Source organism: Salvelinus namaycush, chromosome 25 (assembly GCF_016432855.1).
Source record: "Salvelinus namaycush isolate Seneca chromosome 25, SaNama_1.0, whole genome shotgun sequence".
NCBI classification, from domain to species: domain Eukaryota; kingdom Metazoa; phylum Chordata; class Actinopteri; order Salmoniformes; family Salmonidae; genus Salvelinus; species Salvelinus namaycush.
The window spans coordinates 26,743,646-26,764,180 of NC_052331.1; the positions used below are offsets into that span (position 1 = coordinate 26,743,646).

The 20,535-nt window shown below is 42.3% G+C and overlaps 1 protein-coding gene and 1 pseudogene across 1 annotated transcript in view; one reads left to right on the plus strand and one right to left on the minus strand.

Moving 5' to 3' along the window:
* LOC120019855 (ephrin type-B receptor 1-B-like) overlaps positions 1-2,740 on the minus strand; it is a 165,925-nt gene extending 163,185 nt beyond the window's left edge. Inside the window, exons 1-2 of the mRNA XM_038963269.1 lie at positions 1,999-2,740; positions 109-348 (exon numbers count right to left, since the gene is read on the minus strand). Coding sequence (XP_038819197.1) covers positions 109-348; positions 1,999-2,740 — 982 coding nt within the window. The remainder of the gene's footprint in view (positions 1-108; positions 349-1,998) is intronic.
* A 2,554-nt stretch (positions 2,741-5,294) lies between these two features.
* The window catches only part of LOC120019856, a 65,047-nt pseudogene continuing 49,806 nt past the window's right edge, over positions 5,295-20,535 (plus strand).

Genomic DNA, 20,535 nt, shown 5'->3' on the forward strand with positions numbered 1-20,535 from the left:
GTTGGATTACATCGTGCATGGGATAACCCATCCACATTTCCCATTCCCGCATCACCCGAGCATTCTTCTCTTTAGCCCTATGCATCCAGGTGAGTGGGGCATGGTCACTGATGAGGGTGAAGTGGCGCCTCAGCAGGTAGTATTTCAGGCTTTCTAGAGCCCACTTTACTGCCAGCGCCTCTTTCTCAACCACTGCGTAGTTGGTTTCCTGTGGGCCCAGCTTCCTGCTTAAAAACAGGATGGGGTGTTCCACCCCTTCTACCTCTTGGGATAGCACTGCTCCCAAGCCGACCTCTGAGGCATCCGTCTGAACCACAAACTCTTTCTCAAAGTCTGGTACCACCAGCACTGGATTACAGCAGAGAGCCTCCGCTGGTGCTCTTGTGCTTGTCTCATGTGCCCTCGGACGATGGAAATGACTGTGGCTATCCTGTCTTGCATTGCATTGCCGTGACGTGCTCTATGACATTAGTATACGGGGTGGATTGGTGCTCCCAGGTTTCCCGGGCGATGCCTAAGATTCCCCGGGGGTGCCTCCCATATACCAGCTCAAAGGGAGAAAACCCCAGCGAGGCTTGAGGAACCGCTCTAATGGCAAACATCAGATACGGCAACATGCAATCCCAGTTTTTCCCATCCTTATCGATTACCTTCCTGAGCATTGACTTCAGGGTCCTGTTGAATCTCTCAACCAGCCCGTCCGTCTGAGGATGGTAAACCGATGTCCTCAACTGTTTCACCTGCCACAATTTACAAAGGTCCGCCATAAGGCGAGACATAAAGGGGGTCCCCTGGTCAGTAAGGATCTCCTTTGGAACCCCTACCCTGGTGAACAAGAGCACTAATTCCTTGGCGATATTTTTGGAAGTCATCGTCCGAAGGGGAATGGCTTCTGGGTAGCGAGTGGCATAATCTAGAATGACCAGAATGTATTGGTGTCCTCTGGCGGATTTGGGTAGTGGGCCCACTATATCCATCGCTATCCTCTCAAATGGTGTTTTGATTATGGGGAGTGGCACTAACGGGCTTCTAACAGCTGGTCGGGGAGCTGTTAACTGGCACTCCGGGCACTCTCCACAATGCCGAGCCACTTCAGCCTGAATTCCTGGCCAGTAAAACCTCCTTACAATCCGGTCTCTGGTTTTATCGATACCAAGGTGTCCACCCAGAATGTGCCCATGAGCTAGATCCAGTACTGTCCTCCGGTACCGGGTGGGGACCAACAACTGTTCAACCACATCAACCCCTATTTTTGAGACTCTGTACACCAAACCTTTTTTCATAATGAAGTGGGGAAACTATTAGGCCTCATCCCATCATTTATGGGAGTACCATCGACGACCTGCACGTCTGCTCTGGCTTGCTGCAGGGTTGGATCCTGGTTTTGGGCCATCCCGAAATGAGTCAAGGACCCTGCCAGGTCTGCTGGTTCTAGATCGTCATCCTCTGGATTCAGATCGACCCCAGACCCACTAGTACCGGGCTGTTCGTTATCAACAAGGTTTGCCACTTCATCCTCATCCTCCCCTACTAGCACCTGTGAGGTTGGCCCCTGGGAGACCTCTTTTCTTGAAGACCCCATACTTCTTCCTGCTTGGTCAGGGTTGTTGGCTTCTCAAATATGCCATTCTTTTGGCCTAACTTCGCAAAATTAGGAAAGTATCTACCCAATATTACATCATATGGTATCTTTGGGACCACGCCAACCTCACAATCCAGCAGACCGTCCTCTGTTTGTATGCTCACTTAGGCTGTGGGGTACAGACGGGTATCCCCATGAATGCATGAAACACTGATATCCTGACTTGTATCCAGTTTATGAGTTGGCACTAGGTTTGCAACAACCAGGGTTAGCATACTGCCGGAATCCAGCAGTGCTTCAACCTCTTTCCCTTCAACCGTCACCCTGCACATATGTTTGTTTCTTGATCTTTCAAGTACAGTGGTTACAACAGGACATGCATACCCACATATCATCTTCTTTTTCACCGAGGTTACCTTGCATTGGCTCTTCTTTAATAGGGCAGTAGGCTGCAATATGTCCTGGTCGATTACAATTGGAACAGATAATAGGGGTTCGGGGGGGAGACTCCCTCGACCCCCGGTCCCGGTTTCCGTTTTTTCCCTTCGTGTCTCGGCCCGATTCTGATTCTTTCCTCATGGCCCCACGCTGCTCTCTTCCCCCTCCACCTGTTGGGACAGTCTTACCCTGTCCGCTGGTTCGCCCAGGCCTGGGGAATGGGAATCTTTCCTCCTGTGCCTGCTCAGCTGTTCCTGCCGTACAATACCGTTCAACCAGGCCCACGAGATGGTCGGCGGAAAGTACCTCTTTCTGGCCAACCCATCGTCGCACTTCTTGGGGTAGACCTCGCTGAAACTGGTTGAGTACGATGGTCTCGACAATCTCGGCGGAGGAACGGGTCTCCGGTCGCAACCATTTCCGTGCCAGGTGAATCAAGTCGAACATCTGTGTTCGGGGAGGTTGTCCAGATCGGTAGGACCACTGGTGGAAGCGGTGTGCCCTCACAGTATCGGTCACTCCCAGTCTAGTCAGAATCTCTCCCTTTAGTTTATCGTAATCCTGTGCATCTTTCAACTCCAGGTCGAGATACGCTTTTTGAGCGTCCCCTGCCAGGTATGGTGCCAGAAGCCCTGCCCATTCTTCTTTCGGCCACTTCTCCCTCTCTGCAGTCCTTTCGAAGGTGGTAAGATATGCTTCCACATCATCCTGTGCTGTCATTTTTTGAAGAAAATGATTGGCCCGACTCTGGGTATTTGCAGCTGGTAATTGAGCCCCAATTTGGCCCGCTAGCCCCTGTAGGCCTTCTCTTAACTCCCGAGTGTTTCTCTCTTGCTCTTATCTGAGCAGCTGCTTGGTGCGGTGCTGGACCTGTAATGTGTCCTGGTACATTCGCATTGCATCCTGATGAGCTATTTGTTGAGCTCTAGTTGTCTCTTGTTGGGTGGCCGCCGCTTGTAACAGGGCCTGTATGGCTCCCTCCATACTCATTTTCCTGAGAAACTGTCCTAACCAAACAAAGCCACCAAAAAAAAAACCTGACTCCCCTTTGGAGTGCTAACTGAACTTTTTTTTTTTTTTTTTTTTACCTAACCAGCGGAATGGTTAGTCCATATGCCCACATTCTCCACCACGTGTGGCAAACCTCTTCAAGGTTATGAGCGTTTGTCACAAATTAAGTGGGAAACTGTCACCAAATTACCCCAGAATGAGAGTTATTTCGAACAAGACAGTACCTGTGTGTTTGTTTCTCCGTCCTGGTCCACCCAGGTCGTAGGCAAAGTCAAGGATAGCAGGGTTCGGTACACAAATCGGGTTCTCGGTAGGTCCAGGTCCAAACGCCAACAGGTAAGTCCAAAACAGTCCAGCTCATACACGGTAAATCCAGCCAATATATATTGTCTCTTTCTCTACGGTTCATAGATCCTTCCAGCCCTCTCTTCCTCTTCCTGGTTTTTCTTGACCCTTTATCTGTGTGTCGGCTCCACCTTCTGAGGGTTCCCTTGCTTCTGGGACTTGTAGTTTTGGCAGTCGGCCATTTTGTGATCTGTAGTTTTGATCGGGGTGGCCATTTTAGTGATCGGGCAGAGCCCGTTTATTAGTTCTGCTCTCACATATCTGCCATTTATCACTCGACCCCCTTCTTTGCCACAGTATTTACAGATGGCATACAAGTTTGATATTAAGGCACATGAAAGTTCACATGTTCGAGAAGGCATTTTGATAAAAAAATGTTTTTTTACGTACAAACAGCTCTCCTGTGATGTCCTGACTTGCGACATACGCCTAGTTTCCTGAATTGGGCTTTTTTGCCTTTGTGCAGATTGCCATGTCTCATTTTCGATTATTTGAAAATGATTCTTTTTTCAAAGTATCTCTTTTTCAAACAAGCATTGCAGAGGTGGCTACAATTTCAATTTCATCCCCCTGAAAAGATAGAACAAATATTTCAACAAATATTATGGCTGAACTCAAATGTGCTGGTTGATAAAATATGTGTATTTATGGGAACGGTGCTTGAAAAGGGTATTTTGTTCTTAAATTATATTGTAATTTGGAATGGTAGAGTTCATGGAGTTATCAGATTTGTATGGGAAGGTCTGCTCAATCCAAGAGTACAACCAATTGATTACAGCATTACCCCAAAAATGGAGGAGGCAGGTGGCAGCGGGAGGAGGTAGGGAACTAGTTTGTCTGCCAAATATAAAGGCTCAAAACTGGTGGAGGAATAAAAATAGCATAAATGGGAAAGTATACCAGTTTCATTTGAGGACCAGGATGTTGAAAACTGTGCCATACAGATTGCAAAATAGTTGGGAAGAGATTTTTGATGTTCCATGGTTGATATATAAAACATCGCAAGATTCAATACTTCGTACTTTTCAGCTAAAATTTTGAATATTTGGGGCATAAAATCATCGAAGCTCTGCAGATTTTGTTGTGAGGATACAGAATCAATAGACCATTTATTTTTGGTATTGCCCTCAGGTAGCCTGTTTCTGGTCTCAGGTTTAGGAATGGTTGAAAACACATAGCATTGATCTAAAATTGATCTAAAATTGACCCTAGAAATAGTACTGTTAGGAGATCTGGAGAGACTGGGTCAGTCAATTACTAATATACTAATACTCTTAGTAAAAGTATTTATCTTCAACTCGCAATCTGTGGATTCTATTCGATTGGATAGATTGAAATTGCACGTTAAACAACACAGCATAGTTGAAAGATATGTGTTGCGTAGAAACCCGAAGTGGGTGGCCAGCAGAGATAGATGGGATGGGCCGAGGGAAACTAATGCCAGTTTGCCTGAGGATGATGCCGTGCAGGTGTTTGTACACATGCATATACACACACTCTCATTCAAATAAACGCAAACAAGAACACACACATACATGTAATAATGCCAGACATGCACACAAACATATACAGTTGGCATTGCTGTTATGATTTTAGTTGTCCTTGATGTCATTGATGTCCTTACATTTATTTTGCATTGTTGTTTGCTGTTTTCTTCTGTCTTTTCCTTTTTCTCTTTAGTTCATTCTCTTGGTTGTTGGTGCATTGGGGGGTTCTTGGGGGTGGGGAATGGAATGAATTGTATTTTTATTTTTTATTTTTTATTCTGTGTGGGGGAGGGGGGACTGTGGGAGCGGTCTCGATTGGTTGATGGACAGCTATTAGGGAACTGTGGAGGGATCTTGGAGTGTTCGGGTTCACATTTTTTGGCCTGGTGGGATATCTGTCAATGTGCCCTTGAGCAGGGAATTGACCCTGGATGCTTCTGTGTGTCACTCTGAATGGGATTCTGTTGGATGACTGGTATGGTGTAGTTGTTGAGCGGCTTCACTGCAAGTATATTGTATGTTTCGGATATTCAATAAATAAATTAAATTACATTTTTTTAAAGTTAGCCAGGTGTGTCTGGGGGTGATTACTGCCATCTATTGTATTTCATGAACAGGTGTACATGTCTAGACAATAGTGACCCATCAATTTAGCTAGATGTGGCTGGGGGGGGGGGGCGGGTTATAGCATTTATTTAATGTGACCCATCAATTTAGCTAGATGTGGCTGGGGGGGGGGGGGGGGGGGGGGGGTTATAGCATTTCCTTAATGTGACCCATCAACTTAGACAAGTGTGTCGGGTAAGCATCATCTCACAATTATATTTTTTATTTATTTGGACACTTCCTGTTTTGATATTGTTACTATGCAAGTAACCATTTCACTGTACCGTTTAGACCTTCTGTTTCCTGTCCATGTGATCAATAAACTTAGATTTTATTTGATATAGTGTGTGTTTACCAGAGACGGTAATGTGAAGAACAACATAACCTGCAACAAAGTCAGATTAGGATATAAGCCAAGGACTAGATAAAGTGTAGTTTTACCTGGAGGTTGCCTTATTGTAGGCTACTACTTTTACCACTTTTAGTCTTGAAATCTTTGGTTGTTTACTAAACTACTTACTCTGTTTAGCACATGGCCTCACATGTGAATGCTTAAAGAGATGGGTGGGGCTACTTTTATCCAATGTAAAAAAAAAGTACATTTAAAATTCTGCTTCATAAGACCGAATCGAGGCGTTCAGTCACAAATGAACTAGTTTGTAGAAGAGAAATGGACAGGGCTAAATGAGTTGGAGTTGCCTCTAATTGCCTGCCAACACACTGTTAGGGACTTAACTGCCAGCTTGTCTGAACAGCAGTAAACCAGGACCATATTGGACAAACATCTGATCAAAGTAAATACCTAAAGTATATACCACAAACACCTGACAGAGTAAGATAGAGAAAAACAATAAGAAATAGTAACAGAGAGCCAGAACCTCAAGCACTCCTCTCCCTTCTTTTCTTCCCTCATCTACTGTCCTCTCCTCTTCTCTCCTATCTTCTCCTCTATTTTCCTCTTCTCTTCTCTTCTCTCCTCTCCTCTCCTCTACTCCCCTCTCCCAGGCCCATGACAACAGCCATTATACAGGAATAAGGCAGCCATAATGTATCGGTACTTAGGCCTGAGGAGACACACTCGCTCAATGGGCCGTGAATCTCCTGTCACCAGCGTTAGACGGTCGAACGTTGAATAAAGTTATTTGAATATTTGTAATATTAATGTGCCGATGTGTCAAGAGCCCGCCGGTGCAGAACAAAGAGGGAAAATAAGAGAGGATGCACATCATCTATATCCAGTATTCACAGAATAGAAAACGACTGGATGGATGGATTGATGGATGGCTGGATGGACGGGTGGACGAACGGATGGATGTCTGGGCAAACAAATTACTAAATGTATTAATGGATAGATACATTGTTATTATCTCTACATTAGCTTGTCTCCATCCAGCTCTTCAACAGAGCCACACTATAAACTGTCAACAGCGTCAGATTAGCAAGCTGTCCATACAGACAACATCACCCCAACACATTTTTAAGATGGCGTCGGAGGGGATGGCTGCTGTTTTATGGGCTATTAACCAACCATGTTATTTTGTTAGTTTTTTTTACATTGTTTGTTCCTTATTTTGAGCTTATTGACATCAGATCAGCGATTACTCACCTTGAAGTGGACAAATAATTTTTCTTTAACAAGAAAGATTTACACCAGACACCCGAACAGGCCCTCATCCCCGTCATTCGCAGGAGAAGGAGACGGAGGTATCGCGGAAGGAGATCGGGTGTCTCCTGTACTCCCTGTTCACTCATGACTGCACGGCCAGGCACAACTCCAACACCATCATTAAGTTTGCCGATGACACAACAGTGGTAGGCCTGATCACCGACAATGACGAGATAGCCTATAGGGAGGAGGTCAGAGACCTGACCATGTGGTGCCAGGAAAACAACCTCTCCCTCAACATGATCAAGACAAAGGAGATGAATGTGGACTACAGGAAAAGGAGCACCGAGCATTTTCATCGACAGGGCTGTAGTGGAGCAGGTTGAGGGCTTCAAGTTCCTTGGTGCACATATCACCAACAAACTAACATGGTCCTAGCACACCAAGACAGTCGTGAAGCGAGCACGACAAAACCTATTCCCCCGCAGGAGAGTGAAAAGACTTGTCATGGGTCCTCAGATCCTGAAAAGATTCTACAGATCATCCTGACTGGTTGCATCACTGCCCGGTATGGCAACTGCTCGGCCTCCGACCGCAAGGCACTACAGAGGACAGTGAGTACGGCCCAGTGCGTACGGCCCAGTACATCACTGGGGCCAAGCTTCCTGCCATCCAGGACCTCTATACCAGGCGGTGTCAGAGGAAGGCCCTAAATATTGTCAAAGACTCCAGCCACCATAGACTGTTCTCTCTGCTACCGCATGGCAAGCAGTACTGCGCCAAGTTTAGGTCCAAGAGGGTTCTAAACAGCTTTTACCCCCAAGCCATAAGACTCCTGAACATCTAATCAAATGGCTACCAAGACTATTGTTATTGTACTGCTACTCTTTAGTTATTTGTTACTTTTTTTTTTCTTTTTTTTTTTAAAGTATTTTTCTTAAAACTGCAATGTTGGTTATGGGCTTGTAAGAAAGCATTTCACTGTAAGGTCTACACCTGTTGTATTCGGTGCATGTGACAAGTACAATTTGATTTGATCCCCCAACCCTCACTGCCTTTCCATCCCTGCCCATTCCAGCCCCAAGTCCCCTGGTATGCCCAGCCTCAGCAAAGCGTTCTCCTGGCATCCGCCAAACACAGATTTGTCCATTGGACTGCCAGATGGTGAAGCGTGATTCATCACTCCAGAGAACAAGTTTCCACTGCTCCAGAGTCCAATGCCGGCGAGCTTTACACCACTCCAGCCGACGCTGGGCATTGCGCATGGTGACCTTAGGCTTGTGTGCTGCTGCTTGGCTATGGAAACCCATTTCATGAAGCTCCCGACAAACAGTTATTGTGCTGACGTTGCTTCCAGAGGCAGTTTGGAACTTGGTAGTGAGTGTTGCAACCGAGGACACATTTTTACGCGCTGCACACTTCAGCACTCTGTGGCCCCGTTCTGTGTGGCCTACCACTTCGCAGCTGAGTCGTTGTTGCTCCTAGATGTTTTCACTTCATTTGACAGACTGACTTGTTGGAAAGGTGGCATCCTGTTACGGTGCCACGTTGAAAGTCACTGAGCTCTTCAGTAAGGCCATTCTACTGCCAATGTTTGTATATGGAGATTGCATGGCTGTGTGCTCGATTTTATACACCTGTCAAATCAAATCAAACTTTATTTGACACATGCGCCCAATACAAAGTGTAGACCTTACCATAAAATGCTTACTTACAAGCCCTTAACCAAGTGCAGTTCCAGAAGAGTTAAGAAAATATTTACCAAATAAACTAAAGTAAAAGAAAAAAATGTATATATATAAAAATAGGCTGAAATAGCCTATTCCACTAATTTGAAGGGGTGTCCACATACGTTGTATATATAGTGTACCAGAACATAAAACATCAGCTTTACTCTAGTGGGTCGAGGTGCTATTCTGAACAATGTCTTTACTCGATGTAAGGAGGCCATCAAATATTTAGCAGATTGCTAACACAACCAAAAGGCTAGGCGAAGGGAGGCAATGGTGTGTGTGTGTGTGAGTTGTGATGTGTGTGTGTGTGTGTGTGTGGTGGTGTGTGTGTGCGTGCGTATCAGAGAAAAAGCCCACCCAGAGCCCCAAATGGGAGCTGTCAGAGTTATGGTGGGGTAATGAGAGAGACATGCTGGACCCATCGTTATACCTCTTCATAGGCCCTCGGCTCACACAGAGCATTCAGGCGGGTTACATACAGGCTTATTCCATATAGGCTGGTTACATCAGGGTACATACAACAGGCTGGTTACATACAGGCTGGTTACTGCAGGGTACATACAGCAGGCTGGTTACATACATGCTGGTTACATCCAGGCTGGTTACAGCAGGGTACATACAGCAGGCTGGCTACATACAGGTGGGTTACATAAAGGCTGGTTACATAGAGGCTGGTTGCATACAGGTGGGTTACATACAGGCTGGTTACATCCAGGCTGGCTATGGCAGGGTATATGCAGCAGGATGGCTAAATACAGGCTGGTTACAGCAGGCTACATACAGCAGGCTGGCTACATACAGGCTGGTTACAGCAGGCTACATACAGCAAGCTAGCTACATACAGGCTGGTTACAGCAGGCTACATACAGCAGGCTGGTTACATCCAGGCTGGCTACAGCAGGGTACGTGCACCAGGCTGGCGACATACAGGCTGGTTACAGCAGGCTACATACAGCAGGCTGGCGACATACAGGCTGGTTACAGCAGGCTACATACAGCAGGCTGGTTACATACAGGCTGGTTACAGCAGGCTACATACAGCAGGCTGGTTACATACAGGCTGGTTACAGCAGGCTACATACAGCAGGCTGGTTACATACAGGCTGGTTACAGCAGGCTACATACAGCAGGCTGGCGACATACAGGCTGGTTACAGCAGGCTACATACAGCAGGCTGGCGACATACAGGCTGGTTACAGCAGGCTACATACAGCAGGCTGGTTACATACAGGCTGGTTACAGCAGGCTACATACAGCAGGCTGGCGACATACAGGCTGGTTACAGCAGGCTACATACAGCAGGCTGGTTACATACAGGCTGGTTACAGCAGGCTACATACAGCAGGCTGGTTACATACAGGCTGGTTACAGCAGGCTACATACAGCAGGCTGGCGACATACAGGCTGGTTACAGCAGGCTACATACAGCAGGCTGGTTACATACAGGCTGGTTACAGCAGGGTAGATACAGCAGGCTGGCAACATACAGGCTGGTTACAGCAGGCTACATACAGCAGGCTGGCGACATACAGGCTGGTTACAGCAGGCTACATACAGCAGGCTGGTTACATACAGGCTGGTTACAGCAGGCTACATACAGCAGGCTGGCGACATACAGGCTGGTTACAGCAGGCTACATACAGCAGGCTGGTTACATACAGGCTGATTACAGCAGGCTACATACAGCAGGCTGGCGACATACAGGCGGGTTACAGCAGGCTACATACAGCAGGCTGGTTACATACAGGCTGATTACAGCAGGCTACATACAGCAGGCTGGCGACATACAGGCTGGTTACAGCAGACTACATACAGCAGGCTGGTTACATCCAGGCTGGTTACAGCAGGCTACATACAGCAGGCTGGTTACATCCAGGCTGGTTACAGCAGGCTACATACAGCAGGCTGGTTACATACAGGCTGGTTACAGCAGGCTATATACAGCAGGCTGGCGACATAGAGGCTGGTTACAGCAGGCTACATACAGCAGGCTGGTTACATCCAGGCTGGTTACAGCAGGCTACATACAGCAGGCTGGTTAAAGCAGGCTGGCGACATACAAGCTGGTTACAGCAGGCTACATACAGCAGGCTGGTTACATCCAGAATGGTATGAGACCTATGTCTGCTCATCGTCACTAATTAAAACATAAAGACCAGATAGACTCCATGGAAAGAAGGCAGCCAGCACACATACATAGCAGTGTGTACCTACCTCATATTTGTTTTTGTTTTTCTGCTCTTTTGCACACTAGTATTTCTACTTGCACATCCTCATCTGCACATCTATCACTCCAGTGTAAATTGCTATATTGTAATTACTTCGCCACTATTGGCCTATTTATTGCCTTACCTCCTTACTTCATTTGCACACACTGTATACAGATTTTTCTTTTGTGTTATTGACTGTACGTTTGTTGATCCCATGTGTAACTCTGTGTTGTTGTTTTTGTCGCACTGCTTTGCTTTACCTTGGCCAGGTCTCAGTTGTAAATGAGAACTTGTTCTCAACTGGTCTACCTGGTTAAATAAAGGTGAAATTTAAAAAATAAACATATGCAGACACACGCACGCTCACACACACGCGCACTATGTTATATATGTAAACACACACACATTCCACCACTTTCCACAGCAAAACACACCTCTCACTATTGACTAGCTTCCATCTCTGATTGGCCATTCTGCATACACACTACCTCTCCCTCCCAGCCCTCTTCTCCCTCCCTGCCTTTACAGTGCTTCCCTCAATGAGGGGAATTATTTCAGCTTGCCCTCATTTTCTTCTTGTTCCGTTTTCCTCATCTCTAATGGGCAATTACATCAGGCTCCACGCGGAGGCCATCTTGTTTCACTGACCTCTAATTGATTGGCTGTCCAAACTGCTCGGCTTCTATAACCACTTTAAGGTTACATTTCCCTGTTTAAATAATGGATTACAAGGTCCATGAAAGAAGATTGTGTGGAAAATAAAAGGCAGGGATTGCTTCTCGTTTGAGTCGTTTCAAAGACGTACAAGCCTCTATTTTAAACTCAGAGACTGAGTTATTAGGGGAGATGGAGAGTGCTCAGAGCGCTTAGACTACTCCAGACTAACCTACAGTCACGGCATCTGTGTGTGTGTGCGTGTGTGTGTGTCTACCACTTCTGCTCGCACTATGTTCAAAGCATGGTTTTAGCAGCGCTATCTGTCTGCAGATGAATATCAGTATGGCCAACAGACAGCGTGTCTGCGTATCTCTCCCTCTCTCTGTGTGTGTGTGTGTGTGTGTGTGTGTGTGTGTGTGTGTGTGTGTGTGTGTGTGTGTGTGTGTGTGTGTGTGTGTGTGTGTGTGTGTGTGTGTGTGTGTGTGTGTGTAGAACCAGCTTCACACAGTGCCCCTGAACACTCTCCTACTATAATTAACACTCCTACTGTGTAGTATCCTTCCTCTTCTCTCCTGGGTCCTGTTTATCATGTTTTTCATACCTCCCACAGTTTGTGCTTTTACATCACAAAGAGAGAGCAGAGAGGGAGACAGAAAGAGAGGAGAAAGAAAGTGGGAGAGAGAGAGACAAGAGAGAGGTAGAGAGAGAGAGAGAAGAGAGAGAGAGAGAGAGAGAGTGATGCTGAGAGGCAGTTCGGCAGGAAGTCTCATTTTTGAGCCCACTTAGAAGGAGGAAGTCAGAGAGAATGTGGGAATTAGAGGTAGCCAACGTCTCCACTTCTGTTCAAAACCCTACCTACCTACCAGGAGAAGTGTGTGTGTGTGTGTGTGTGTGTGTGTGTGTGTGTGTGTGTGTGTGTGCGTGCGTGCGTGCGTGCGTGCGTGCGTGTGTGTGTGAAGAAACCCCCTACAAACAACCAGAGCAACATACCTCCACCAAAAACAACGCAGCACCTACGCTCCAATTACTCTCGGATTGGAGGTAAATACAGTAGAGATATAGCAGAGATACACAGTACAGTATATCTGTCCAAACCAATAGGATTTACTGTGTGGGTAGCTCAATACTAATACAAATGGCCTGTGTTGTTATTCTCAACCATTGCATCTCTGTCTGTTAAGAGAAACTGATAGAGGAGCTTTAAACATCTCTGTTTGTTAAGAGAAACTGAGAGAGGAGCTTTAAACATCTCTGTCTGTTAAGAGAAACTGATAGAGCTTTAAACATCTCTGTCTGTTAAGATAAACTGATAGAGGAGCTTTAAACATCTCTGTCTGTTAAGAGAAACTGATAGAGGAGCTTTAAACATCTCTGTCTGTTAAGATAAACTGATAGAGGAGCTTTAAACATCTCTGTCTGTTAAGAGAAACTGATAGAGGAGCTTTAGACATCTCTGTCTGTTAAGAGAAACTGATAGAGGAGCTTTAAACATCTCTGTCTGTTAAGAGAAACTGATAGAGGAGCTTTAAACATCTCTGTCTGTTAAGAGAAACTGATAGAGGAGCTTTAAACATATCTGTCTGTTTAGAGAAACTGAGAGAGGAGCTTTAAACATCTCTGTCTGTTAAGATAAACTGATAGAGGAGCTTTAAACATCTCTGTCTGTTAAGAGAAACTGATAGAGGAGCTTTAAACATCTCTGTCTGTTAAGAGAAACTGATAGAGGAGCTTTAAACATCTCTGTCTGTTAAGAGAAACTGATAGAGGAGCTTTAAACATCTCTGTTTGTTAAGAGAAACTGATAGAAGAGCTTTAAACATCTCTGTTAGTTAAGAGAAACTGATAGAGCTTTAAACATCTCTGTCTGTTAAGATCAACTGATAGAGGAGCTTTAAACATCTCTGTCTGTTAAGAGAAACTGATAGAAGCGCTTTAAACATCTCTGTCTGTTAAGAGAAACTGATAGAGGAGCTTTAAACATCTCTGTCTGTTAAGAGAAACTGATAGGGGAGCTTTAAACATCTCTGTCTGTTAAGAGAAACTGATAGAGGAGCTTTAGACATCTCTGTCTGTTAAGATAAACTGATAGAGGAGCTTTAAACATCTCTGTCTATTAAGAGAAACTGATAGAGCTTTAAACATCTCTGTCTGTTAAGAGAAACTGATAGAGGAGCTTTAGACATCTCTGTCTGTTAAGATAAACTGATAGAGCTTTAGACATCTCTGTCTGTTAAGATAAACTGATAGAAGAGCTTTAAACATCTCTGTCTGTTAAGAGAAACTGAGAGAGGAGCTTTAAACATCTCTGTCTGTTAAGAGAAACTGATAGAGGAGCTTTAAACATATCTGTCTGTTTAGAGAAACTGAGAGAGGAGCTTTAAACATCTCTGTCTGTTAAGATAAACTGATAGAGGAGCTTTAAACATCTCTGTCTGTTAAGAGAAACTGATAGAAGAGCTTTAAACATCTCTGTCTGTTAAGAGAAACTGATAGAGGAGCTTTAAACATCTCTGTCTGTTAAGGGAAACTGATAGAAGAGCTTTAAACATCTCTGTCTGTTAAGAGAAACTGATAGAGCTTTAAACATCTCTGTCTGTTAAGAGAAACTGATAGAGGAGCTTTAAACATCTCTGTCTGTTAAGAGAAACTGATAGAGGAGCTTTAAACATCTCTGTCTGTTAAGAGAAACTGATAGAGGAGCTTTAAACATCTCTGTTTGTTAAGAGAAACTGATAGAGGAGCTTTAAACATCTCTGTCTGTTAAGAGAAACTGATAGAGGAGCTTTAAACATCTCTGTCTGTTAAGAGAAACTGATAGAGCTTTAAACATCTCTGTCTGTTAAGAGAAACTGATAGAGGAGCTTTAAACATCTCTGTTTGTTAAGATAAACTGATAGGAGAGCTTTAAACATCTCTGTCTGTTAAGAGAAACTGATAGAGCTTTAAACATCTCTGTCTGTTAAGAGAAACTGATAGAGGAGCTTTAAACATCTATGTCTGTTAAGAGAAACTGATAGAGGAGCTTTAAACATCTCTGTTTGTTAAGATAAACTGATAGAGCTTTAAACATCTCTGTCTGTTAAGAGAAACTGATAGAGGAGCTTTAAACATCTCTGTCTGTTAAGAGAAACTGATAGAGGAGCTTTAAACATCTCTGTCTGTTAAGAGAAACTGATAGAGGAGCTTTAAACATCTCTGTCTGTTAAGAGAAACTGATAGAAGCACTTTAAACATCTCTGTCTGTTAAGAGAAACTGATAGAGGAGCTTTAGACATCTCTGTCTGTTAAGATAAACTGATAGAGGAGCTTTAAACATCTCTGTCTGTTAAGAGAAACTGATAGAGCTTTAAACATCTCTGTCTGTTAAGAGAAACTGATAGAGGAGCTTTAGACATCTCTGTCTGTTAAGAGAAACTGATAGAGCTTTAGACATCTCTGTCTGTTAAGAGAAACTGATAGAGGAGCTTTAGACATCTCTGTCTGTTAAGATAAACTGATAGAGGAGCTTTAAACATCTCTGTCTATTAAGAGAAACTGATAGAGCTTTACACATCTCTGTCTGTTAAGAGAAACTGATAGAGGAGCTTTAGACATCTATGTCTGTTAAGATAAACTGATAGAGCTTTAGACATCTCTGTCTGTTAAGAGAAACTGAGAGAGGAGCTTTAAACATCTCTGTCTGTTAAGAGAAACTGATAGAGGAGCTTTAAACATATCTGTCTGTTTAGAGAAACTGAGAGAGGAGCTTTAAACATCTCTGTCTGTTAAGATAAACTGATAGAGGAGCTTTAATAAATCTTCTTGCCACTATAGGGGGTGCTGTTTCGCATTAGCATAATTTGCTCTACAGATTAAACTGCCTAGTACTCAATTCTTGCTCGTACAATATGCATATTATTGCTATTATTGGATAGAAAACACTCTCTAGTTTCTATAGCCGTTTGAATTATGTCTCTGAGTGAAACAGAACTCATTCTACAGCACTTTTCCTCCCAGTGTGTGAGATTTCAGAAATCTTGGCCTCTGGTTCCAGATCAGTTTTAAAGTCCCTGTAAATCCTATGAGGATACAAACACTGCCCACGCCTTCCTCTAGATGTCAGTAAGTGGTGACAATTTGAATGGAGTCGATTGCGCAATCAGGGCCTCTATAAATCACCAAATACCGGAAGTAGCGTTCTTTTGGACCCTGCGCTCAACGCAAGAAGGACGTCGGACTGGCCTTTTTCCAAGCCTTGGTTTAGCCAGTAATATAGCGCCGGTCATGTTTTTACTCGTTATAGGTGTTAAAAACATCATAAGGTAGTTAATTTAAACCGTTTTATAGCAATTTATATCCGTTTAGTGCGATTTTGAGGCATTTCTATGTGATGCTCTTTGAAGCGCCGGGCACGTTTCGGGGTCCCGGTCGAACGTTAGTGGGCATTTCGACGGACAGAGGACATCTTTCGACCAAAAGAAGATTAGACCCAAGAAAGGATACATTGCCCAAGATTCTGATGGAAGATCACCTCATAGTAAGAAATATTTAAGATGATAAATCGTTGTTCTGTCGAAAAATTTTAAACGCATATTCCGCCATTTTGTTTGGTATAGCTTCGCTTGGCGAACCCTGTATTGCACAGTAAGGATAATTTTAGAAATGTAATTCAGCGATTGCATTAAGAACTAATTTGTCTTTCGATAGCTGTCCAACTTATATTTTTTTAGTCAAGTTTATGAATAGTTATCCATGAGACAAGATCAATGTGAAAGATGGCGTCCGACATTTTCAGGCTAGTTTTGCTAGTATTGTCATTGTATAACCACGGTTGTTTGTGGCTAAATATGCACATTTTCGAACAAACTCTATATGTATGTTGTAATATGATGTTACAGGAGTGTCATCGGAAGAATTCTGAGAAGGTTAGTGAAAAAATTAATATATTTTGGCGATGATAACGATATCGCTCTCTTTGGCTTGAATCAATGGTCGGGTAACGTTTGCATATGTGGTATGCTAATATAACGATTTATTGTGTTTTCGCTGTAAAACACTTAGAACATCTGAAATATTGTCTGAATTCACAAGATCTGTGTCTTTCCATTGCTGTGAGTTGTGTATTTTTAAGAAATGTTTTATGATTAGTAATTAGGTAATACACGTTGCTCTGTGTATTTATTCTAGTCGAGTTGTGATGGTGGGTGCAATTGTAAACTATGATTTATACCTGAAATATGCACATTTTTCTAACAAAACCTATCCTATACAATAAATATGTTATCAGACTGTCATCTGATGAGGTTTTTTCTTGGTTAGTGGCTATCAATATCTTTATTTGGCCGAATTGGTGATAGCACCTGATGGAGTAAGAAACTGATGGAGTTAGGAAAGTGGTGTCTTTTGCTAACGTGGTTAGCTAATAGATTTACATATTTTGTCTTCCCTGTAAAACATTTTAAAAATCTGAAATGGTGGCTTTATTCACAAGATCTGTATCTTTCATTTGGTGTCTTGGACTTGTGATTTAATGATATTTAGATGCTACTATTTAATTGTGACGCTATGCTAGCGATGCTAATCAGTGTGGGGGGGGTGGGGGGTGATCCCGGATACGGGGTTGAGGTTCGGTAAAGGTTAAACATCTCTGTCTGTTAAGAGAAACTGATAGAAGAGCTTTAAACATCTCTGTCTGTTAAGAGAAACTGATAGAGGAGCTTTAAACATCTCTGTCTGTTAAGGGAAACTGATAGAAGAGCTTTAAACATCTCTGTCTGTTAAGAGAAACTGATAGAGCTTTAAACATCTCTGTCTGTTAAGAGAAACTGATAGAGGAGCTTTAAACATCTCTGTCTGTTAAGAGAAACTGATAGAGGAGCTTTAAACATCTCTGTCTGTTAAGAGAAACTGATAGAGGAGCTTTAAACATCTCTGTTTGTTAAGAGAAACTGATAGAGGAGCTTTAAACATCTCTGTCTGTTAAGAGAAACTGATAGAGGAGCTTTTAAAACATCTCTGTCTGTTAAGAGAAACTGATAGAGCTTTAAAACATCTCTGTCTGTTAAGAGAAAATGATAGGAGGAGCTTAGAACATCTCTGTCTGTTAAGAGAACTGATAGAGCTTTAAACATCTCTGTCTGTTTAAGAGAAACTGATAGAGGAGCTTTAAACATCTCTGTTTGTTAGATAAACTGATAGGAGAAGCTTTAAACATCTCTGTCTGTTAAGAGAAACTGATATAGAGCTTTAAAAAAAAAAGCGGTAAAAAAAAAAAAAAAAAAAAGAAGAGGAAGAAAAAAAAAAAAAAAAAAAAAAAAAAAAAAAAAAAAAGAGCTTTAACATATCTGTCTGTTAAGAGAAACTGATAGAGGAGCTTAAACATATATGTACTGTTAGAGAAACTGATAGAGGAAGCTTTAATCATCTCTGTCTGTTAATAGAAACTGATAGAGCTTTAAACATATCTGTCTGTTAAGAGAAACTGATAGAGGAGCTTTAAACATCTATGTTCTGTTAAGAGAAACTCAACAACCCCTTTCAATATGTATCAAACCCAAACATTCAATATGTATCAAAACCCTCTTCAATATGTATCAAAACCCTCATTTAATATGTATCAAACCCTCCTTCAATATGTATCAAAACCCTCTTCAATATGTATCAAAACCCCCCTACAATATGTATCAAAACCCTCCTTCAATATGTATCAAAACCCTCATTCAATTTGTATCAAAACCCTCCATCAATATGTATCAAACCCTCATTCAATATGTATCAAAACCCCCTCATTCTATAAGAATCAAAACCCTCATTCAATATGATCAAACCCAAACATTCATAAGAATCAAAACCCTCATTCAATATGTATCAAAACCCCCCTTCAAAATGTATCAAAACCCAACATTCAATATCAAAACCCTCCTTCAATATGTATCAAAACCCTCTTCAATATGTATCAAAACCCTCCTTCAATATGTATCAAAACCCCCTTCAATATGTATCAAAACGCCCCCTTCAATATGTATCAAAACCCCCCTTCAATATGTATCAAAACCCCCCTTCATATGTATCAAACCCTCAATATGTATCAAACCCCCTCAATATGTATCAAAACCCCCTTCAATATGTATCAAAACCCTCCTTCAATATGTATCAAAACCCTCCTTCAATATGTATCAAAACCCCCTTCAATATTATCAAAACCCGACTTCAATATGTATCAAAACCCACTTTCAATATGTATCAAAACCCAACATTCAATATGTATCAAAACCCTCCTTCAATATGTATCAAACCCTCCTTCAATATGTATCAAACCCCCCTTCAATATGTATCAAAACCCCTTCAATATGTTCAAAACCCTCCTTCAATATGTTATCAAACCCTCCTTCAATATGTAATCAAAACCCCCTTCAATATGTATCAAAACCCAACATCAATATGTATCAAAAACCCTCCTTCAATATGTATCAAAACCCTCATTTATATGTATCAAAACCCTCCTTCAATATGTATCAAAAACCTCCTTCACAATATGTATCAACCCCCCTCAATGTGTCAAAACCCTCCTTCAATATGTATCAAAACCCCATTCAATTGTATCAAAACCCTCCTCAATATGTATCAAACCCTCATTCAATATGAATCAAAACCCTCATTCAATAAAAAATCAAAACCCATTCAATATGATCAAAACCCTCCTTTATGTATCAACCCACTTCAATAGTATCAAAACCCTCATTCAATATGTTCAAAACCCCCCTTCAAAATGTATCAAAACCCAAACATTCAATATCAAAACACTCATTCATATGTATCAAAACCCCCTTCAATATGTATCAAAACCCTCCTTCAATATGTATCAAACCCCCCTACAATATGTATCAAAACCCTCCTTCAATATGTATCAAAACCCTCATTCAATTTGTATCAAACCCTCCATCAATATGTATCAAACCCTCATTCAATATGTACAAAACCCTCATTCTATAAGAATCAAAACCTCATTCAATATGAATCAAAACCCAAACATTCAATAAGAATCAAAACCCTCATTCAATATGTATCAAAACCCCTTCAAAATGTATCAAAACCCAAACATTCAATATCAAACCCTCCTTCAATATGTATCAAAACCCTCCTTCATATGTATCAAAACCTCCCTTCAATATGTATCAAAACCCTCCTTCAATATGTATCAAAACCCCCCTTCAATATGTATCAAAACCCCCTTCAATATGTATCAAAACCCCCCTTCAATATGTTCAAAACCCCCCTTCAATATGTATCAAAACCCCCCTCATATGTATCAAAACCCCCCTTCATATGTATCAAAACCCTCCTTCAATATGTATCAAAACCCCCTTCAATTGTATCAAAACCTCCCTTCAATATGTATCAAAACCCGACTTCAATATGTATCAAAACCCGACTTCAATTGATCAAACCCGACTTCAATATGTATCAAAACCCAAACATTCAATATGTATCAAAACCCTCCTTCAATATGTATCAAAACCCTCCTTCAATATGTACAAACCCCCCCTTCAATATGTATCAAAACCCTCCTTCAATATGTATCAAAACCCTCCTTCAATATGTATCAACCCTCCTTCAATATTATCAAAACCCCCTTCAATATGTATCAAAACCCAAACATCAATATGTATCAAAACCCTCCTTCAATATGTACACAAACCCTCATTTAATATTATCAAAACCCTCCTTCAATATGTATCAAAACCCTCCTTCAATATGTATCAAAACCCCCCTTCAATATGTATCAAAACCCTCCTCAATATGGTATCAAAACCCTCATCAATTTGTATCAAAACCTCCTCAATATGTATCAAACCCTCATTCAATATGTATCAAAACCCGC